Raw genomic sequence first — 23,677 nt, 5'->3', positions numbered from 1 at the left:
ATGACCGGTGTATAAAATGAGGCCAAACATTTTTAAAGATTTATTATACGGCAGCAGTGGCCAGCCAATGTGCAATACATCTTGGAAAGTTTTAGGATTGTAAAGGCGGGACAATATGAGCCTCCTGCAGCGCCATGATCTTTAATTACTTTTTGGTTACGACAGAGGGCGCTATTTCCCGTAGGGGTTTTGACACTTGAAAAGACCGCCATTGCCTGCGGCTGTACGATAACCGGAACCAGTAGCTCTGCGGAACTCCAGGCGTGTAGTTTATAGTAATATTATAAACAGGTCATAGTGTCGGAATAATCGGATATTTTACTATTTTGTCTCACCGCGACAATTTGACTTTTCTTAAGGACGTGCTTTACTTTCACTTTCATTTAGCACCGAGTGGATGTCATTATTCAGGTTTGTTCTTTTTGTTAAAAAACGACACATCATGTTAAAAACCAGAAGTGGATTATTAAAATTTTTAATTCACATTTCCGAAATCATTCGAGTAGTTTGAGCATCATTAGGTGGCTGTACCTACAGGCTAGTTGGTGTTCACCCACTGGAATGTTTATTTCCTCTGGACCTCCAGAGTCTGGAACCGATGGTTGTCCTATTTCATCTAGAAGATGTTGAAATTGAGCATTATACTTTTCCTTTCCCTCACCCCTACTCTTGATGCCAGAGATGGTGGAAATGTTGTATTTGGCAGTTTCGGTACAACTGGTCCATCGTTCGAATGGAAGATGAGATTAACGGATTCTGTTAAACCACTTCTCTACGATCTCTTAATCCACCCAAATCTGACTTCACTGAACTTCACGGGAACTGTACAAATTCATTTAGAGGTGCAGCGGGAAACGAAACACATCTTTCTTCACAGCAAGAACCTTCATATCTCAAAAGCATTCATTCTAGGATCCAGACATCCTCATCACCTTGTCGTCCGCGAGTCTGAACTATACGAGCAGATCGCACTGTTCTGCGAAGGCTTCACGTTTACTCGGGGAAACCATATAATACAGCTGCATTTCTCTGCTAACCTGTCTGACAGTTTTCACGGCTTTTATAAAGGCTCATACACCACGCGCAGTGGTGAAGTCCGGTAAGGAGACATTTTAATGAGATGCATTGTATGAATGTACAAGATTTTAGTTCATGTATTAATTATATTCAGGCTGATGAATTTAAACTTTGCCCAGAGAAAAATTCCAATTAATCACCATACATTCTAAAATCAGAATCACTGAAGAGTCATAGTTCAAAAATATCTGTTCACTAAAATCAGTCCTGCAAACCATTGTTTTAACTCTTTAGACTCTGGAGTGACTGTGAAGCATAATAACAAATAGAAACCAAAAAATGAATTGATGTCCTTTTCAGGTCGTTGGCATCCACCCAGTTTGAGCCCACACATGCCCGAGCTGCATTCCCATGTTTCGATGAACCATCCTTCAAAGCCAACTTTTCTATCCGTATACGTCGAGAGCCGAGGCATATTTCCATTTCCAATATGCCTAAGGTGTAGTCGGCTGGCCTTGCAGAACGGCACCATTGTGAATCAGAAAACATTGTTTGCATATTTGAACATGTATGGTATACATTTTTTTTCTCTCCCAAAGTTGAAAACCGTGGAGCTTGCAGATGGTGTATTGGAGGACAAGTATGATGTCAGTGTGAAGATGAGCACCTATCTAGTGGCCTTTATCATCTGTGATTTTCTCTCCATCAGTAAGAGGAGCCAGCATGGAGTGGAGGTGGCGTGATATGTCCTTCTGAATGCCACTATTAATGCCATGGCTGCCTCCTGTACTTCTTTTTCTAGTGGAGTGTTTGTCCTTTGTCTAGATATCGGTGTACACCGTTCCAGAGAAAATCAGTCAGGCAGAATACGCCCTAAACACAGCAGTGACGCTGCTCGACTTTTATGATGATTATTTTGAAATCCCATATCCACTTCCCAAACAAGGTGAGTTCTGTGCACTGTCAAATAAGGTGCCGTATAATATGTGTCATACTTATGTTTTCTGTATCCTGTATAGTGAACCCTGCTTTAGTCTTTTAATGACCTTTAATGTGTTACATTGATTAAATAATTTACTATTTTCACACCTGTATGCATATTTAGATTTTATATAAAATGGCATTAACTGTTATGCCCAGATCTTGCAGCAATCCCAGACTTCCAGTCAGGTGCTATGGAGAACTGGGGCTTGACTACATACAGAGAGTCAGGGCTCCTCTTTGACCCTGAACGGTCATCTACCTCAGACAAACTGGGCATCACCAAGGTCATTGGCCATGAGCTTGCCCATCAGGTGGGGTCTTTGAGGTTTTCTGCATGTCTTGGGTCCAAACACACATTCCTATTAGTTTAGCTGCATTATCTAATTGTTTACCTGCAGTGGTTTGGAAACCTGGTGACAATGCATTGGTGGAATGACCTCTGGTTAAATGAGGGTTTTGCCAAGTTCATGGAGTTTCTGTCCATCGACATCACCTACCCTGAGCTGCAAGTGGTGAGACTAGCAGTTTTCTTGACCGTGTTATTGATAGTTGTGTAATCAAAGACACATTATTATTTAAATGTTCAATTGCTTCATGCACAACACCTTTGTTTACCTACTATAGAATGATTACTTCCTGGAGAAGTGTTTTACTGCAATGGGGGTAGACTCTTTAAGATCCTCCCACCCCATCTCTACTCCTGTGGAGAATCCTGCAGAGATAAGGGAGATGTTTGATGATGTATCTTATCAGAAGGTACACTGGCAGCTGACCTGGATTCTTTAACAGCCTTTCCACTCTTTACTTTATTATTTTAACTAGCGTTGTATATATTTTCTTAAGGGAGCCTGTGTTTTGAACATGCTACGAGATTTCCTGACCCCAGAAGTCTTTAAAATGGGTATTATACGTTACCTGAAAAAGCACAGCTACCAGAACACTGTGAATGCCCACCTTTGGTACAGTCTGACAAACGTAAGTTGTACTACAAGACAATCCTAGTGAATACACAATACTTAAGATCTTAGGGTAGCTTTGTTTCTTTTTACACATGGTGAAGGATAAAGTCAACAATATCAACCTCAGAGGACAAATGTCAGTTATTTATTTATTGTTTTTGTTTAGGTATGTCAATCAGGTGACTTGGATGCAGGAAGACTGAAAGCAGCTGGTTTCTGCTCTGACAGGAAGTCTAGAACTTCTGCCTCCGTATGTCTCTGTGACTTTAGTTTACAGAGAAGTACATGTGTTGGAAATACTCTTAATCATTTTAAACAGCCTTGACTCTTCCATCCATTACATAAACCTGCATGAATAAACCACATTGTTATGACTAAGTGAGTTTATTAATTAGAAGCTTTTGGTCCTTATCATTGAATTAAAATTGTGTTTAACAGAAATGGTATATGGAGGATGACCTGAACGTGAAGGCTCTCATGGATACCTGGACACTGCAAGAGGGGTTTCCCATGATCACTGTGGAGGTTAAAGGTCGAGAGGTCAGACTGAAACAGGAGCGGTACCTTAAAGGGGCAGATCCTTCAAAGAATTCGAGGTAAAATTATGCACAATGTTCCTAGTTTGTTTGTTTTTATTTTACTGAAACTGATGTGTGCAATGTCATAACTGTGATTATTCTCCTGTCCATCCTTTCTTGTAAGTTTCCTGTGGCAAGTGCCCTTGACCTACATTACCAGCAGTTCCAGGTCTGTTCAGCGTTTTCTTCTAAAAACTAGAAAAGGTTTGTACCACATCAATTGAAGAGAAGGTGTGAGAACTATTCGTAAGACAGTACCATCTCTAATAAAGTTAGAGCCCTGCTTTGTACCATCTCTAATAAAGTTGGGGCACTGTTTTGTACCATGTTTTTTCCAGATGTGTTATATTTGCCCATGGAAGTGGAGTGGATCAAGTTCAACGTGGACATGCGAGGGTATTACATGGTCCATTACGAGGATGGAGGTTGGGACCCTCTGATCAGGCAGCTCCAGCACAATCACACGGTGTTCAGTGGGAACGACCGAGCCAGCCTGATCCACAACATCTTCCAGCTGGTCAGGTGTGAGCAAAACCACAGGATCAGTGCTTGAAATTCTAGCAGACAACGGAGATTAGACTCAAATAAGAATGTATTAATTTTTAAGTTCAGTGTTAGGAAGCCATTATTGGAGACCATGTGTTACCTCTATTGGCTAAGATGCATGGTCTTGTCTCTTATCTTATCTCAGCATCGGGAAAGTGCCTCTGGACAAGGCTCTGAGCCTGAGTGTGTACCTGAGGCATGAAGTGGAGGTGATGCCTGTCACACAGGCCTTCAGTGAGCTGGTGCCTCTCTACAAACTCATGGAGAAGCGAAATATGGCAGTTCTGGAGCACAAGCTGAAGGTGAAGGCATTAGGAGATAGTACAATTAACGACCAATATACAAGAACGAGAAAATGAGAGCAAACAAAGTAGTAACCAGTGGACTAAAATTAACAGGTTTTCACAGTCTCAGTTCGTGACTGAGTTAATTTGATAACATTTGGTTTTTATTCATTGTTGGCCCTTTTGAGTGGCGTGTTCCTTTAATAGTCTGGTGTGGTGTGCTATTCAGTAAACACGTTGCCTACACAAACCCTGTTTGCAGGGCTTTTTAGTTCACCTCTTCCAGGGCCTGATCGACGCGCAGCAGTGGAGCGACGAGGGCTCAGTGGCAGAACGTGTGTTGCGCAATTACCTGCTTCTTTTTGCCTGCGTACGCCGTTACGCACCCTGCGTCCGTACAGCCCAGGAGCTCTTCCACAAGTGGAAAGACGCAGATGGCGAGATGAGGTTGGCATTTGCCTCTAAGCCAGATATCGAATTCCAGTTTTTGCTCATTAAGGATGGAATACTGACAGCCACTGCACTCACCCCAAGGGCCTGGGATTCTGGGTCACATTCCTGCCCTCAGGTTGCCTGCTGATGTCCGGTTAGTGGTGTACACGGAAGGCGCAAGAACAGAAGAAGGCTGGGACTTCCTTCTGGAAAAATACCTCCACACCATGTACCCATCTGAGAAGGCTCAGATCAAAGCTGCATTGTCCTACAGTCCGCTGGCTCACAAGCTGCATTGGTTGGTCTGGATTTGTCAGATGAACACATGATCATTTAAACGATACTTCTACAGGGTCCTCGGGGTATTCATGTGTTTTTCTCTTTCTCTTTCCAGGCTTCTGGAGAGGGCTTTGAAAGGAGACATGCTTAAGACCCATGAACTGCCATCTCTACTTATTAGTGTCAGTAAAAACCCCAAATCCTACAAAATGGCCTGGGACTTCCTAAAGTCCAATTGGCAAGAACTGGTTAAGAAGTGAGTACATGCTGACCTTGCTGCCATTAACAGATCCAGTGAAATACTAATGTTTTTCTAAATTATTTGCACATTCAGATTTGTTCAGCACAAACAAACCTCTGTAAAACCCATTTAATTGTATGTTATTTTTACAGCTATTCACTATTTGCTGATATTTCTGCTGTCCAACATGTTGCTTTATATTATGGAAGTACTTCTTGCAAGGATTTAAGAATAGTTTTTGTAATGTAGTGTTTGTGCTTTTTAAGCTTGGTTTTCTCTAGAAATCCAGTGTTTTAGTGCACAAATAAAAACTTCATTGATTTACATTTATTGTTTTTCCTACAGGTTTGATCTTGGCACCTCCTCTATCTCACGCATGGTTGTTGGAGTGACCAATCAATACTCAACCAAGGAAATGTTAAACGAGGTGCGTGTACCTCCAAATATTATAAAAACATATCTACAAAATCAGTAAAGTGGTTAATCATGTTTTGCCAGGCTCAGATGAAGCTTAGTTTTATATATTGGCAAAAGAAAATGTACTTTATATCTTAGTTAACATTAGCTTCTTGAAATGCATTCTTAAAATGTAAGCTTTGTGTATAGTGCCGTGTTCCCTCACGTGTTCCCTCAGGTGCGATTGTTCTTCAGTTCCCTGCAAGATGACATGGGAGCCAGACTGCGCAGTGTTCAGCAGGCCTTGGAGAACATTGAGGAGAATATACGGTGGATGGAGAAGAACACTCCCCTTCTCACAGAGTGGCTCAACATCCACAGTGTCTGAGTGCGCTAAGAGCTTTGACAGGACTGGACAAAGATTATGACCAGTAATTATACCGACTACGAGTGGAAGAAGCTGAAGGTGTTTTGCATTTATGGACTTTTCTATGCAGGATTAGCTTAACGTGACTAAAAAAGGTTCGCCCATCAGAGTTGTGTTCCTTCATCAGGGGGACTGCAGAAGATTAAGTTGAAGTGACTAAAGGGCTACAGAACTGGGACCTGTCAGCCTAGAGACACTCGATATTTCAGTTTAAATTTGTAATACAAGTTTGACAAGTTCTTCTCTTTTTTTGAACAGACAAAACTAGGTATTTGAATTCCCATGTGGACTTTTATCATACAAAGTACAAAATAGCCATTTGATATATTCATTTAAATACACAAATCTCAAACAGATAGATTAAATACAGTGTCGTTAATCGAGAAATGTATCTAAACCAAAAATGTTAGTTTGGATTCATCTAAATGCTGCTCTAAACGACCACAGGGGCTGTGAACTGAATTTAGTTTTAACACCCTAAAGTGTATTATCAAGCATGTCTTATTGCCTGGTGTCAGCACATGATCAGCACTGCAAAACGTTTTATGGTAGATTGCGTCATGCTTGTTTCTGAATATGTTGCTTGCAGAAAGACCTGCTGATCCAAGTTTTGATTAAGAAACAGAAATTGTAATGAATATTTTTTGTAATGTAAAAACTTTTATTCACATATAACAGAGAATAAAAATGCTTTAAAGTGAATATTATGTAAAACATTTTTGAACCTATGAAACATTGTCAACAGCATAAAATAATCTAAATCCATTCTATATAAATGACAAGTATTTACAGATAACCAGCACATGCAACATCAAAACAAATAAAACACTAACACTCATGCGATATGTATATATAACAATCTGCACCCAAATTATTTTCCTGAGTCCCAAACAACCTATTAAGTGAAAATACAGGAGTTGTTGCAAATTCTTCAGAAACAGGAAGACATTTGTGCATAAATAAGTTAATAGAAGGAATTAAAACAGAATAAATCTGACACATTTGTCTATATCTGGAACATCTCCAACACTGTATACTCTTCCAAACTACCTGGATAACCACAATTAGTAACAGGAAAAACAGGCTCAGCTTGAGTCAGTATATGGCTGTCAAAACATCTCATTTCTGCTGCTTTGGCCATTTATAAAACATATATATATATATATATATATATATATATATATATATATATAAAATGTATGTATGTGCCTGTTTTTACCATTGTCCAGTAACAAACAGTAAAAGTTTACGCTTAGATGAGACACAAAGCTTCTGTGTGTGTTTGCTCTGGACCATTCTGGGAGAATGGTCTGCTTTCCGAGACTCTCTCATGCCTGTCAAGCGCTGTTGTCATAGTCGCTCACCATCCTCTTGATGTGGTTGAGCTTTGCCTTCAGATACTTGCATCGCTTCTTCTTGCCCTGATAATCACCACTCTGTACAAACATCCAGACATCTTTACATTCAGGGCTAAGTGTGGACAGCCACACCACACCATTACTGGAGGCTGTTTCTTTCACATGCCTCAGGAGTTAAACAAAACATTTCTTCACAAAATATATGATGTGATAGCACAGTAAAAGTACAAAGTGGATACAACTTTTAACCATTTAAACTATGAATTAAAGGACAAAACATTCAAACACTTTCTCCAACTTTACTGCAAATCTGTGAATCTTTCCTGTGAATCGGTCTGTGCTTTGTTTTAAAACCTCAGACTACTTTTACCATTTTAAAAACAGATAGGTTATTGATTTAGCTTACTCTCACCTTCTTTTTGTCCCTCAGTGCATTGTACTCATCCATGGCATCCTGTTACAATAGAATGACGGGTGAGGTATGCGTGAAACAAATTTATATTTTCACAACTGCCGTCATCATGGGCCAGAACACAGAAGGCACCTCGTTGGTGCATATCAGAAAAATATGAATGCTAAGGTAAACACAGGAATTTTCAGGCCATATTTGGCTCAACTCAGTGAAGTGAAAGAGGGAAAAAAAACAAAAAAAAACAAACAAAAAACACAAACACACAACCCAGCAGTTATTTCACAACACCCAAGGCAATCTGGTTTTCATACCAGGAACTGTGGAGTGCCTTCCTGGAGTTCATCAAGTTCCTGGTCTACCTCAGCCAGCCTCTTATTAATTTCATCCAGCTCTGCCTGTAGGCTTTTGTACTCCTGGTGATCCATGTCAAAATCACGCTTATAACTCTCTCTCTCCTCCACATGGGCAATGGGTGGGAAGTCACTATGATAAACATAGAAATGTCTATGTTGATATTTGAAAGTATATCTGAGAAGACTAAACCTTACTAAAAGTAGTCTAAATTAGAAGAGTCTCCAAGTTGGGCCTGAATGTTTACTGGTTTCTCTGCTCCCCAGAAAACCTGATTCAACTCTCCAGCCCCTCATGAGTTTCAAATGGATGTGTTAAAGCAGGACAAATGCTAAAGTGAGACAGTGGAGCCCTGGATCAGGACTGGGAAGCAATGAGGAAAACAGGAACAAAGGCCTCCTCTGTCACCACAAACGTTTCACTTCAGTTAACCATCAACCAATCAAGGTGTTCCACTCCCATTCCAAGGATGCTGGCCCATGTGAGCACGCTCACCTGGTGAAATCTTCGTCGTCCAGCTCATCTCCGGAGGACGCATAGTCTGCGTCATCCTTGTGGTAGGCATCAGCCCGGCGGGGGTGTTTGGCATGTTTTTTCTTGGGCTGGCTTACCGAACTGGTGGCTTCAGAGCTGCTGTAATAGGGAGCTGAACTCTGCAGGGGTATCTCATGATGGTCACCCCTGCAGAAAGAAAGAAATAACACAATCTAGCCTTTAGATGCAATACACTGACTAAATCATAGTGATACTCTCATCATTTTACCGCATGTCAGTCTAATACCTAGAGACTCCCACATACATAGAGCAGTCCAATACATACATGAACTGGGAAAGACTATAACAGAGCTGTACTTACACAAGACTGTTGCTGTCAGGTGGTTTATCATAGCTTGTGCTGTGGTCATCCACATAATTCTGTGAGCCCCCAAACTTCTCGGGATACTCACTGAACTCTGGGACAGCAGACACATTATTAACCTGAGAAGACACAAAGGAGGGGGGATTCCCACTGTAAATATTGTATATACTGTGTCTGACAATGGTGTATTGTAAATAAATAAATAGCAATAGCAGAGTTTGTTGCTTTACTGCTTTGGACTTTGAATAACATTCAACATGGGTGGATTTTTGGCTGCAACAAAGCAGAACACATGTTTGGACTTGTAGCCATCCAAAAGCAACCCCAAAGGAACATCGCCACACACACAGACACACACAGAGAGTATACAAGTGTGGGAGAAGTAACACTGAACAATAATGCAACCTGCAAATGACACTCCTCCTGGATTTTGCCCTACATGGATTTCAGGGACTAGTTTGACCAGTTTACACATGATATCTGATTGATATTCTCAGCTGAAACTCCTGTGAAACATGAATACATATCTGAGGATAATTACGTACATTCAAAAATTGGATCATTTCAAAGAGTCGCAAACACACACACAAAAAATAAAATATAATTCATTATATATATATATATATATATTTTTTTTTTATTTTTATTTTTTTTTTTTTTTATTTCACACACACAGATAGATAGATAGATAGATAGATAGAGTGTGTGCGTGTGCATGCGCGCGTGCATGTGTGTATGCGCACACACGCATACACGCACGCGCGCACACGCACACACACACACTTCTGAAAAATAAATTAACATACACATAGACAACGAAATACACAAAATGTGCTTCATATACCCCAGTGGGCCATTTGAATGATACCTTGCTGGTTTAAAAAAAAGAACACATTAGTAATTCTTCATTACTTCATTGCTAACACTATGTGGAATCCAGTTCCACAACTGTGAAACTGTCAAAACAAACCACTCCCAGAAACCAGGCGTGCAAGTTCCCCTCCCCCTCCTGCCAGTGGAGACAGAAACCTGACATTCCACCTGTACCAGGTTATCACCAAGCAACTCGAAACTTACTGCAGGCATTAGAACATAACAACACTTTAAGGATCCAGAAAGTGAGCCAAACTTCTACTCATTTCACCGTGCCCAAGATGGTACAATACATCCAAAAGCAGACAAAAAAGAGCAAGTGCTTTTTAAAATGGTAGCTCAAAACCAAACTGGATAAAATTAAACCAAACTACTTTTCACAGAAAAACCAAGGACCATTAAGAAAACAAATCCACTTACCCAATCCTCCACATCTTGGGGAGAGTTCGGATCTTCTACAAGTTTCTCTCGACGCCACACTATATTGTCCTTGCCAAATCTGTTAATTTTCTGCCGAGTCTTGATGGCAAAGACCATAACGATGACAAGGCAAAATGTGACCAAAAACCCAAAAACTATGGCAACCGCCTGGAGGACAATGAGAGAGAGAGAGAGAGAGGGGGGTTGCATTTCACTCTTACAGAGAAGTTAAAGAGAAGTCATATTTCTTTCCACTTTCATAAAATAAAAGACTACCCTCTTGGCAAATTAGTTGTCCAGAAAAATACAGTCAAATACATGTAGAAGAAGAAGAAGAACTAGACACTGTTACCACATTTTTAAAGAAGTGATCTGGGGCTCAACAATTCACTCAGAGTTACAAAAGGTCATCATGTAGTAGTCAGAAATGGGAAAAGTGCAGCTAAGCAAAGTGCTTACCTCCTGAGGATCTACCACACAGTAGTGATACAGGTACTGGTTCATCATTATACTTGCAGCCTGGGGGTCTTGGTACTGGGAACACAGGGCCCATATCTGATTATATAACACCGAACCTGAGGTCTGTGCCATTGGGTTAACCGCAACCAAGTAGACTATGGTGGCAACAAACATGAACAAAGCCAAGATGGCTGAGGAGATTATGACAGCCAGGTAGAACTTCCTGCTATGTGCCCATCTCTGGTGGGAGATCATTAAGATGAATATGACCAGGAGAGCAGCAAAGACGAAGATCGCCATGAAGATCATGAAGCCCTTTGCTTGCCTGGGGTCATTCTGTGAGCCCAGAACTCCGTAGCCAAAGCCAGAATATGGTCCCGACCCAAAACCTCCACCAAAGGAGGTACCACTGTTTCCATAAGGTCCATAGTTTCCATAAGATCCATAGCTGCCAGAAAAACCAGCCACACCTCCAGTAGTGTCCCAGGCTAAGGTGGAGGCCACACATGCAAAAATTCCCACACAAAGGATGATGGCAAGAACTGTCATGATCTTCATGACTCCTGGTGGAGATGACCACCGGTAAAAATGCTGGAACTCATCATCAGGGTAATAGGAGTATGCAGGTTGGGGTACTGCATTGCTACAAACGAACAGATATCATTTTAGCAATACAGTTACACATTCTTAATCAATTTTTAAACAAATTTGGGTGTTGAGTTACACTAGTTACACATACTGAGACTACTGAAACGAACAAGTGTAATATGAGATGAATTTGCCGTTATAATAAAGCAATCACATAAAAATGCTCAATAAAAACTACAAGAACTTACTATTCATCTTCAGACTCATAAGGAGGTGGGCTTCCTGGCGGCTTTTCAGACATTCTACTGTAGAAAGATTAAGATAAAATGGAAAAGCTTGTAAACAACTTTCCCGATTCTCTCCTAAACCGCAACGGAAGTCGGAGCAGTTCTTAACAAAAAGGCAAAGGCCTACCCCTAACTGAATTAGGCTTAGCGATCTGGCGTCTGTGTCCAGACGTGGCTATGTGCCACTAATCTAGAACGTTAAAACAATAAGGACGGGAGACGTAACCGAGCCAGAGTCTCCGCGTTATGTCCTTAACGAGCTCACCTGCTGACTCAGAGTGCTCCAGCTGACGGATATGTCCTCTACGGAGAGTGCGATACTTACCTACTCAGGTAGCCTATACTAAACCACGCCCACAGAAACACCAACCTGCGCATGTTTATGAGGTTCATCCTTTCCAACTTTTCATTTTTCCCCCTCAGATAAGTCAGTTATAATATATAGGTCACCGAATAGGAAATGCAGTTTGGATTGTATTTGGATAGTGTTGATTTTCTTTTTCCTTTTTGTTAAAAATGAACATTTTTTAAGTGCTACCATCATGTAGACGTTTCTTTGTTAATAACCCTCCCCACATTTGCCCATTTAGTTTAGTTCCTGTGTCTGCTTTGTTCTCAGTTTTGCTAAATGGCATTCTCTTCTCATACCACACAAATGCTACGATACACAAGCTCACACATGCATGCACTTTCACCTGCTTGTGATTTTATTTAGAAACCTTAGGAAACATTGAGAAGACTTCACACTTGCAAAGGTGCTAAACACATTAAAGTATTGTTTTTTGAAAAGGTAAGAAATGCTATTTACTTCACAAATGGAATACATACATATATATATATATACACACACACACACATATACATACATATACATATATATATACATATACATACACATACATATATATATACACACATATATATATATACACACACATATATACACATATACATATACATACATATATCTATATATATACATATATATATATTATATATATATATATATATATATATATATATATATATACATACATATATATATATATATATATATATATATATATATATACACATACATATATACACACATATATACATACATATACATATATACACATACATATATATATATATACATATATATATACATACATACATATATATACACATATATACATACATATATATACATATATATATATACATACATATATACATATACACACATACATACACACATTCATATATTATATATATATATATATATATATATACATATATACACACACACACATACATATACATACACACACATTTTTATATATATATATATTTATATATATATATATATATATATATATATATATATATATATATATATATACATACACACACACACACACACACACACACACACATTACTGAAAATGAGGGCAAGAAACTTAAAATAAGTGCAGTATTGTTGTCATAGAAAACTTTAAAGTACATTCCTGGAATGAAGCAATAGAATATCACAGTTCTTTAACCAACCTGTTTAAAGGTGAACAAACAATAGTAGTTGTGCACATGATGAATTAACAAGCATGATAACATCAGACAGCACGAGTCTTGGAATATAACAGGATAAAAGATGAAATTCTTTTTCAGTTATTACTCCAATCTTTTTGGAGAATGTTAAATTAATTTTGTAAAATATGTTCACAGTTTCCTTCTCTGAATGGTCTTTTAATGCAGGTCCTCTCATAGCTTTGTGGCTGTAAATATAAAGTAAATATACTGAGATCTTTAAGGACCATTAGAGAATTCCCCGTCCTCAGCTCTGGAGCTGCTTCAGCCGTAGCCATCATTCCACGCCATAACCTTGTCATAATCCTGAATCCGAAGTTTGATGTGAGCAAGCTTGCTTTTCAAGTATTCACACCTCTGCTTCTTCTCCAGAAATGAAGGATCCTTCATTAACAAAAAAAGAAAATAATAATACAAATTAAGCAGTTTTATGCCTTTTGGATAACAATACAATTCAGTGCTCTGAATACAATGCCCAAATAAGGGAACAATGAAGAGGGTGAGAGCCTGAGCACTGCCATTTCCTCTACGGACACACACCGCTGCCCCCTGCCCATCAACCCCCACCCGACGCCCAGCCCCTACTTCCGCACATTCCTACTGTCACGTAACATTGCAGAGATGGACAGAAGAAAAGAAGATTCTCTACCAGGGAACCAGTGACCCGCTGCACTATACATGCAGTGCGCTATAGACACTCCAACCAGACTCTCCTTAGGAGTTAAAATAACAGGAAACCTGACCCTTCTGAGTTACAGAACTCATGTTAAAAGCTGGTGGACAAGACGCACACGAACGTACATTTTTCTTCTGTTGATATTCCTGAAGGATCCGGTGTATGCGGTCAGATTCCTGAGAGAACAAGAAACTTGTTTCAACTGTTTAGTCCTTTTTTTTTTTGCAGATCTGGTGTTATGTTACATGTACAGAATAAGCGTACAAGCTGCAAAAACAATGCAGATGCCATGTGCTGCTGTGTTTCCTTCTCACTACTCAAACCTGCTGTAGGATCCAATAACCTACTGTTACCTGAGATGCACATTTAGACTGAACATGCACTAACCATGCACCTGTATTCACTGACCACTTCACTAGGTACTCCTATGGGAATTTTATAGGTGTACTGTATCCCATTTGTTGCCTTTTAGAGTTTCTCTGCTGCCCTTGGCCTTATTCATCAGTGTCCACAGCCCCATTTCCCAAAAGCACTGTAGGGCCAAGATGGTCTTAAACGAAGAGTGACCATTCGATGCAATACTTGCCTTGTTTACGATTCTTTTGAGAAACTCAGCCCAGATGTCATTAGGGTGGTGGACCTTTCTCAGCACAGCAGCAATACTGATGTGGTAGTGACATGATGCTGTTGAACAAGTTAGGCACTGAACTGCTGGAGTTTTTACACACCAGTGTCACTGCTGGGCTGAGTGATCCGCCACTATTATCAAGACAACAATGGCCAGAAACTGATAAGATGACTTTGAGGATCAATAAGTGTTACATGGCAATACATGGTCTAGTCTCGAAGTGTACAACATGCATCTAATATATAAATGTTTTAGTAATGAAAACATAACAGAAATGTTTCTAGTAAAGTGGATGGTGGGTGCATTAATGTCTACTGTCTGTGCTGGACTGCACCTACTACATATATACACATATATAGTTGTGCCAGACCTGAACACATGCAGTAATGTAATAACATACATTTCCTGTTTTTAAAGTTATTGCATGCATATATTAACTTTTTAAAAACCATCTGAGCATTTCTTTACATATAGCACATACATAACCTGTTTGATATTTGTAGCTTATATATAAAAAACTAAATTTGGGGATCCAGCACAGGAGCTGTGTAGACAGCCAATAGTAATGAAATAATATGAACATTCATGTCTCAACAGGAAGCCAGTGAACAATTAAAAAAAAAAGTACATTTAAAAAAAGTGTTTGTTTTTTTTTAATAAAAAAAATAAATAATATAATATAATAACAGACCATCTGACTTGAAGGATTTTTAGGCAGGCTGCGCATAAGGCTGTCCATCTCCTGAAACTTCCTCAGTGCTACCTGTAGCTCTGTGTGGAGCTCCTTATACTCAGAATACTGGTCATTGAACACAGCTTTGTACTGGTCCCGTTCCTCATCAGTACGAATTGCCGGGTATTTACTGCAGGTGACAAAGGAGAACCATAAAGCCAACATACACTGATACCGAAATATACAGCTGGGAAATAACCCTTTAATAATCATACTCACGAGAGGTAGTCTGGCACGATCACAGGTTTAGGGATGTATCCAGATGGTATATGACCTTTAACCGGTTTGGAATTGGAGACTGTGGGTGCTGCTGCGTGTGTGTTGTGAGGCAGACTGTCCACAGAGTGGAGGTGTGGCTCAGAGATCCTTGGTCCAGACATCACCTGCCAGCCAACAGAATAAGAACCAAGTAACGCAGCCAAACCTGCTCAGAGCCCCACTACAGTACGAAGCATGAGACTGAACACATTTTACAAATACACAATACTCACACTTACCAAAGTATGATTTGTAGGCATTTCTGGTGGGTACATCTGAGATGAGATAGAGAAAAAAAACAGTTTTCATGTATTTTTCTAAAAATGTAACATTTCAAACATTTCAGCTCTGATGCACGATAAAGTGGATCAGCTTGATTTGATTTCCTCTGCTGAAAGCACACTGAAGCAAAGAGAAAAGTGATGAGTGCACCAAAATACAGGCCACAACCACAAGATCAAGAAAGGCCCTTTCACCAGGAATCCTGTTCACATCAAAGACAACCACAGCTGTTCAACTGAGCCCCACTAAATCAAGGGCCTGAAGAGCTCAGAGCGAGACGAGAGCTTCACCTCCTGGCCATACTTCTCCCTGTAACGCCGAGTGGCCTCGTGCCTCCACAGCTTAAGACACACAATGGCTCCTATCAGGTACACCAGCATCGTAACAAAGAGGAAAATGATGGCTGCAGTCTGGCCAGCCTCAGTGCGGCAGAAAACCGCGTTGACGCCGTTGTTGAAGAAGGGGTAGTAACAAAGCCCGCCCCTCGTTGTGTCCCGTATGTAAACGATGGCAGCAGCCAGGTACAAGATGGCCAGAGCCAGATTGATTGCAAACTCAGTTAGAGGCCACCAGTTCGAGTCTAAAAGGATAGCGCGATAGTACATGGTCATGCCCAGTACTAGCACGATAACAGTCACTACCCATGCCAGGCCAGCCACGACGAGGATGAACGGCGTCTTGGGTCCCGTGTAATACACATCTCCCGCATAACCACCGCCGTAGCCGCCATACATTTGTGGCTGGGAGTATCCGAACATGTTATACCACTCGTTGTCTTTGTGAACGTATGCGCAGACACAGGCGAACACCGCCGCCCCCAACAGGAGCTCGACGCAGCCGAGAATCCTCAGCAGCCCAGCCCATGACTTCATGTAGGCGTATCGCTGGTGGTACTCCTCAACTCTCTCCGAGTAGGTCAAGGCGGTGGTGTGCACGGTGCGGCCGTCAGCCAAGTCAAAGTGGTCTCCCGACAGCATGGCTTCTCTCTCCTTGCGGGAGTTGTAGCTGCCGCCGGGGCTGCCGTAGTGGTCGAGGGGCAAAGGCGAGTGAGGAGGGGAGCACCGCACGCCCTCAGTGGTGGAATTGCAGTTGTTAGATACAGGCATCGAACTCTTGCTGCTTCTGTTACTCCCGCGAAAGAAGTTCTTCCAGGAGTCAGGGATGAAGCGGTGAACAGGTTTGATGTCGACAGCAGATTCGTCACTGTTTTCACTCCCGCTGGGATCAAACTCGGGCCCGACAGCAGGCTCGTCTGGTAGAGGGGGCGGAGGGAGTGGGTCAGCACTCAGAGCCAGCTCAGATGACCACTGACGTGTTAAAACAGGGAAGGCCTCGCTCCTCTGCAGAGGACCTGGAGGAATGTCGGTCCAGTGAGGTGCATTTCGGACTCGCTCAAAGCGGCCAGACGAGTCCCCTCCGAATGACATGGGGGAAGGAGATTGCCCTGGACAGACACGACATCAGGAGTGAATTAAATCATGCAGTAAGCTTCATAACTTGTACATGACAAAAAAACACCTTCTCCTTTCTGTTCAAATTAATAACAACCTGTAGCTACAGCTTTAAATTGAATAATTAAAAAAAAATAGCATGTGTGTAATACTGACCGATGATGGGGTATCTTTCCCTCTGCAGAACCTCTGACAAGGAAAATGACACTATTCTACACTACACCCCTGACAGGAATTGTCTAATTTCAAGAGCTTTAGTTATGATTTACAATGAACATATTTGAGATAATACCAGGAAGTAAAAAGGCACCTACTGACAAACCAAAGTTCACCCAGGAAGAGATAATGGATTAGTAAGAAATGAAGAGCCATGACACCAGGATGAGGTACAGGTTACTGAGGTCTGACCAGCAGAGGTTAATACTGCCTTCAGAGGCTTCTCTGTCAGAGGTTAATACTGCCTTCAGAGGCTTCTCTGTCAGAGGTTAATACTGCCTTCAGAGGCTTCTCTGTCAGAGGTTAATACTGCCTTCAGAGGCTTCTCTGTCAGAGGTTAATACTGCCTTCACAGGCTTCTCACATCCCCCCATTTTTTCCTTGTTAAACTGAAAATATGAGAACAGTAGTCAATAAATGGGAAGCTTTTATGTGTAAATTTACAATTTGCTTCCTCTGTTAAAAATTAATAGTTCATGTTTCTTTACTGTTCATATAACATTTTCAAATTACAAACTCATTTACTGAATAATTCTGAATTGCACATGAAGGCAGCATAAGAGAACCTAATAAGGGAAGAAATGTTCAAATAGAATGTGCTCCATTTCTTTTCATATAAATGTATAGAAGATGAGTTGAATGTGAAGGAATGAGATCAAGCTGAAATGCAATCTCTCAGACACAGATACAGGACAGGATGTCAAGCTCCCGAACACAGCTTTGATACTACTGGAATCAAACCCCGCGGTTCCCTCTCAGAAAGAAAGGCTGACTACAAGATCACACCGGAATAGACTGCAACCCAAACATTCACTATGCTGGCAGAATCGATAGAAAAAAAATTTGTTCAAATGTCAAGACAGAGTAGGACAAGCCCATTCAAGTTATTGTGGGTCTGATGTCCTGAAGTCTTTAACTGTTTCAGTGGCAAGACCGTAAACATCAACCTTTCTTTCCTTAGTTAAGCACAATCTTCCTGGTGAAATAAAACAAACAGAATTAATAAAAAACAATAACAGCGAACATTTTGTAGAATACCTCGTTCATATGCAGTCACTCAGCAAGACTTACATTAGCCTGCGGTTCAGTGGGCATACCTTGCCTGGACAATCATCAACGCAGTGACCTGGAAAGACAAAAATATATCTAGCTACGCATTTTTTGTCTGTTTCCCAAACGAGCACATTGTCAGTGAATAAACAGTCGCCTTGGAGCATACAAAAAGGACAATCAATAATCCCAAAGAAAAAGTCTTTATATATGAATATAACTGACTGTATATATTAATTTTTTCCTGAAGCAAGTAGCTGGAAGCTTTGCCCATAGTATTCCATTGAGCTACTGCTAAGAATATAAACATTTAAAGTGAAACTATAAAGCAAAAAACAGAAAAAACCTAAACAAAATCCACTTAAAGCAACCTTTTCTTTGTTGCTTATGACTCCAAGATAAAAATGTAGGTTCCTTTACCATTATCTATATATCTACATTACCATTATCTCCGGAAAAAAGTAAGAGACCACTCCAATTGTATAGTCAAAATACAGCTACAGACCCTGCCAAAAGAGTTGAAAATAAAGCTTCATAATGAGGAAAAAAAGGGTTCAATTGTAGCTTTACTGGCAGAGGGATACAGTGAGCATCAGGATACTTCTATCTTGAAAATTTAAAAAACTACGGTTCATAAGAACAAGGTCAAGCAGCAAACACACAGGACAACAGCAACTACAGACTGGCAGAGGTCGAAAACGACTCTACCAACCGTGTTGATCACCACCTCATTCGAATGTCACTTAACAACCGTAAGATGTCGTCAAGTGACTTACAAAGATAATGGCATGCAGCAGCTGGGGTGAATTGCACAGAGAGGACTGTTTGAACAGGCTTCTGGAGGCAGGGCTGAAGTCATGCAAAGCTAGAAAAAGACGTTTGCGTAAGACTGGACGTAGAGGACTAGAGTAAGGTCATCTTCTCTGATGAGTGCAATTTTCAGCTTTGTCCAACACCTGGTCATGTAATGGTTAGACGGAGACCTTAAGAGGCCTACAAGCCACAGTGTCTCACACCCACTGTGAAATTTGGTGCAGGATCGGTGATGATCTTTCAGCAAGGCTGGAATGTGTCTTTGTGAAGGACACAGGAATCAAGCCACGTACAAAACTGTGCTGGAAGAAAACTTGCTTCCTTCTGTTCTGACAATGTTCCCCAACTCTGATGATTGTTTTTTTCAACAGGACAATGCTCCATCACACAGTCAGGTCAATCAAAGTGTGGATGAGGGACCACCAGATCAAGACCCTATCATGGCCAGCCAAAACTCCAGACCTAAACCCCACTGAAAACCTCTGGAATGTGATCAAGAGGAAGATGGATGGTCACAAGCCATCAAACAAAGCCAAGCTCCTGGAATTTCTGTGCCAGGAGTGGCGTAAAGTTACCCAACAGCAATGAGAAAGACTGGTGGAAAGCATGCCAAGACACATGAAAGCTGTGATTAAAAAGCAGGATTATTCCACCAAATACTGATTTCTTGACTCATCCCAAGTTGAAATGTTAGTACTTTATTGTTTAGAAATGAATATGAGTTTGTTTTCTTTGCATTATTTGTGGTCTGAAATTTATGTAACTAACTGTTTTGTTATTTTGACCATTAGTCACTTTCATTTTTAAAAATGCTCTAAAATACAATATTTTTTATCTGGAATTTGGAAGAAATGTTGCCAGTAGTTTATAGAATAAAACAAATCTGCGCAGCCTGGTCAAACACATACAGATCAATTATACAAAGACGTAGAGCATGCAAAACGCACGAGCTACAATAAACATCGACTGGTAGTTAGCATCGGGAGCTAGCCAGAAGACAACTTATTGTCCGCTCTTTGAGAGCTGCTAGTTAAACAGGTAACAGGCCGACATAAAGGCTGGAATAATTCAGGTCATTTGGTAAGCCTGGGATAAGAATACTTTAAAATAACAATGTAATGCGTTTTACGCGATCTTACCGTCTTTTTCTCAAGGAAAGTTGTTACTCCTCTACATTTTCCCTGAAGCGGTTTGGAAACTCGTACCACGTGACCAGCCGATCCCTGAGTGTGACGTCATACAATGAAACTCGCGGACGCGCCTGCAGAGGGAAGCAGCACCTCTAGGTGCAAAAGGTGAGATGTCTGAATATTTTAGTTTAGATATCTGTATTTCCAATTGTATCATAAGGTTTTTAACCTACAGCTTTGGGAAATATTTACACCGTGTAAACATTCTAGTGTGCGCTATGCTATGGACAAGTATTTACGTCTTATAATCGACTTATAAAAGTTACTTCGGGTTAAACTATTAAGTAAGGGAACGAGCTGTCATGATACGAGTGAATAATATATTCGTATAAATGATTTTAAAGTGCTTTTGTCAAATTTATATACCTTAAACATGTTCAACGCATTCAGTAAGCGCTACTATATTAAAAAAAAAAGGTGAATATGATTAAATAACATAGCAAAAAATAGTTTTATGACACTACAATTCAGCCTTGTCCTTCAGTCCTCCTGTGCTTACTCTATCTTTTCCCAGTCAAAAATAAACAGACATTACTAAAGCGACCAACACTAAATGAGTCATTATTATATAGCAGTGCACTTTATTATTTTTGGTTGTTATAATCAGTCTGCCTCTACCTCGTTGGTCTCTTGGCTCTCAGGTTGTTAACCTGCGACTGAGTGATGTCACCAAACGTCTGATCATTTCCCAGCATATTCCACACCTTCCTGAATATAAATGGGAACACTGGCTTGTTTCCCTCTGAGAATATTCACAATTATGGCTTTAGTGGGTAGTTTTTCTAGTCGTACACACAGCACGTTTAAGCATAGATTTGTGTCTTAGTGTTTAAGGTATCAAAGTTTCCTTGGGATTATACAGACACATTTTACTGAAACATTTTTAACACACTTTGTTTTTTATTACTTTGTTTTCATTTATTGTAGCATTATTTTTTACTTTACTACTATTATTTTATTTCTGTTAATATTGTTTTATTTCTGATATATTGTTTTATATATTGTTTTATTTCTGTTTATATTGTTTTATTTCTGTAATATTGTTTTATTTCTGATATATTGTTTTATTTCTGTTAATATTGTTTTATTTCTGATAATATTGCATTTTCTTCTTATTGCCTATTTTACTTATTGCTATTTTTTTAGAATTATGATTTTATAATTTTATTTCTATTTATAATTTTATTGTCTGCATGTTGTTTTTTTAGATTCATATTGCTTTGTATTTGCGATTGTTATTATATACAGAGTAGAATTTCACATATCTTGTGTCAAACAACTAGAGTTTCACACAGAGCCCAGCACACTCACTTCATAATAGAAACCACAACACTGCATGCTCCACTCACAGGTTATCAGGTCGGCACCTCCCTTCATCTGTGTTTCACTGAATTAAGCTCACAACAACTCCAGAAGCCTCAACGGTGAGGTCTGGCATCCCTGACCCACCCCATCCTAGCTCACTCCTATAGTAAGCACATACACCTCTGTAGATGCCAACCTACCTGGGCCTAAGGCTGTATTCAGCACTACTGACACTGTTATTGTGTGCCCAGTGCCACCAGTTCCATATGGGCTTTGCACATTACATCAACCCCAAACACAGCATTAATCTCCCTATATCGACTGCTCTGCCTGCATGCAGCCAATCACATTTTAGCCTATAAAGTCCATACTGACCTCTCCAGTGACTAAGGCTGTACCCAGCCCCACTGGCACTGTTAATGCATGCTCAGTGCCACCAGTTTCACATGGATTTTCCTACTATGCCACCAAGCGTTATGCAATATTTGATTGTATTTTATGTCCATATGTGTATAAATTCATTTTTGTCTTTTAATTTTGTGAACCAGCTTCTTTTTATCTTCTATAATGAAATACAGAAGTAAAATATACATATACTATCTAAAAAAGATACAGTTTAAGTTTTCAGTATTGGCTGTAGTTTTATGCATAATTTCAATTAGGCTGCAAGGTGTCTTTCTGTCTCCATATGTTCCTGAGTTCCCTCACAGGAATGTGCCAGCCTCCGTCTGAGCTCCCTCACAACGTCTTGTCTATATCTTAACCAGAGCCTCCTTATACTGACTGTATTCAATCTTTATTGAAAAGTCCAAAAGTAAGTCGAAACAATTATTTTCTTGCTTTCATTTACAGGCCCATATTGATGTAAGACAACTGAAGCCTTTAACAGTTGTCAGTCATGTAATTTTATTTATTATGTCTTTTCCATTTTTCCAAGTTTACAAATAGCTGATTAGCTGTCAAAGGAGCCTTAAAATAGAGTTCAGGCACTCTGGTTTTACATTAAGTTCAAAACCTTAATTTGCTCTTCAGTTTTGTTTAAGCTTTTGGGTAAGTAGTTTACTAAAAGCACAACCCAGACACTTAATCTTTCTTAAGTTTCTTACAGTTAAGAATATGACAAAATGCTGTATAGTTTTTTAACAGCCTTAAGACACATGGTGCACTGGATGGCATCAGTTTTATACCAGGTTTTTCACTGAATCGCTGTGCTGGCCTTGGACATTAAACAGTACAGCCCTCCTTTTAGCCATGGCAGGCAGGCTCTATCACATGGACAAGGCTGTCCTAGCCTGGGAAAAAATAGAAGTATCTTTTCTCTGGTGCAGTTTCTGTTCCTTCTGGCTTAATGATCACACATGCACATGGTTAATATTAATGTAGAACTGCATCCTCCATTTGTAGTTTCAGGTTAGCACAGTCAGCCTCAGTACACAGTTTGTTCTCCAGCTCAAGTACATCTTAGTATTTTTCTGGAACAGATGAAACGTTATAATTTAAATTATTTAAATTGTCATTTAGATAATTTTTTTATAGACATAATTAAATCTTGTTTTGGAAATAGCTCAGTCTCAGATTTGTCACGGAGCTGTCTGGTCTGAAAGAGTTTTCCAAAAGGATAAATTCCTTGACAAACTATCTCCTTCAAGCTTTTTTTCTTCAAGGTTCATGTGGAGTATTTTCTTTTTGGCACCAAAAGAAACTCCAATTTTTTTTAAGATGCAGAATCAGATTCAATCAGATCATCAAGTTGCCC

At 39.9% G+C, this 23,677-nt stretch overlaps 3 protein-coding genes across 6 annotated transcripts; 1 reads left to right on the top strand and 2 right to left on the bottom strand.

Moving 5' to 3' along the window:
* The first annotated feature begins 227 nt into the window (after positions 1–227).
* Positions 228–6,845, top strand: erap1a (endoplasmic reticulum aminopeptidase 1a). The gene is made up of 18 exons (XM_027020572.2): positions 228–1,099; positions 1,378–1,516; positions 1,617–1,751; positions 1,843–1,963; positions 2,158–2,312; positions 2,400–2,513; positions 2,626–2,757; positions 2,845–2,976; positions 3,127–3,210; positions 3,399–3,556; positions 3,663–3,742; positions 3,877–4,060; positions 4,230–4,386; positions 4,631–4,815; positions 4,937–5,098; positions 5,195–5,335; positions 5,666–5,747; positions 5,955–6,845. The coding sequence occupies exons 1-18, from the start codon at positions 624–626 to the stop codon at positions 6,102–6,104; spliced, it is 2,787 nt and encodes a 928-aa protein (XP_026876373.2). The 5' UTR covers positions 228–623; the 3' UTR covers positions 6,105–6,845.
* A 512-nt stretch (positions 6,846–7,357) lies between these two features.
* Positions 7,358–12,046, bottom strand: oclna (occludin a). Its single transcript, XM_027020619.2, has 9 exons — positions 12,016–12,046; positions 11,712–11,768; positions 10,876–11,518; positions 10,417–10,584; positions 9,121–9,242; positions 8,760–8,945; positions 8,225–8,396; positions 7,914–7,955; positions 7,358–7,579 (listed from the first exon to the last, which is right to left on the bottom strand). Exons 2-9 carry the CDS (start codon positions 11,762–11,764, stop codon positions 7,481–7,483), a joined length of 1,485 nt encoding a protein of 494 aa, XP_026876420.2. The 5' UTR covers positions 11,765–11,768; positions 12,016–12,046; the 3' UTR covers positions 7,358–7,480.
* A 1,155-nt stretch (positions 12,047–13,201) lies between these two features.
* On the bottom strand, positions 13,202–20,610 carry marveld2a (MARVEL domain containing 2a). Of its 4 annotated transcripts, none has more exons than XM_035535721.1 (8): positions 20,566–20,610; positions 18,602–18,689; positions 16,187–17,340; positions 15,854–15,889; positions 15,576–15,739; positions 15,315–15,486; positions 14,121–14,171; positions 13,202–13,703 (listed from the first exon to the last, which is right to left on the bottom strand). In XM_035535721.1, exons 3-8 carry the CDS (start codon positions 17,321–17,323, stop codon positions 13,584–13,586), a joined length of 1,680 nt encoding a protein of 559 aa, XP_035391614.1. In that variant the 5' UTR covers positions 17,324–17,340; positions 18,602–18,689; positions 20,566–20,610; the 3' UTR covers positions 13,202–13,583. The 4 variants fall into 4 exon arrangements, with proteins under 4 accessions (XP_035391614.1, XP_026876393.2, XP_026876411.2 ...); XM_027020592.2 differs by having other exon boundaries at positions 18,635–18,689; positions 20,566–20,599; XM_027020610.2 differs by lacking the exons at positions 15,854–15,889; positions 18,602–18,689; positions 20,566–20,610 and adding an exon at positions 15,800–15,815 and having other exon boundaries at positions 16,155–17,345.
* Between the last annotated feature and the right edge of the window lie 3,067 nt (positions 20,611–23,677).

The sequence above is a fragment of the Electrophorus electricus genome, chromosome 17 (assembly GCF_013358815.1).
Source record: "Electrophorus electricus isolate fEleEle1 chromosome 17, fEleEle1.pri, whole genome shotgun sequence".
NCBI classification, from domain to species: domain Eukaryota; kingdom Metazoa; phylum Chordata; class Actinopteri; order Gymnotiformes; family Gymnotidae; genus Electrophorus; species Electrophorus electricus.
The sequence above is the reverse complement of the archived record's forward strand: the minus strand, read 5'-3'. Positions and strand labels throughout refer to the sequence as shown.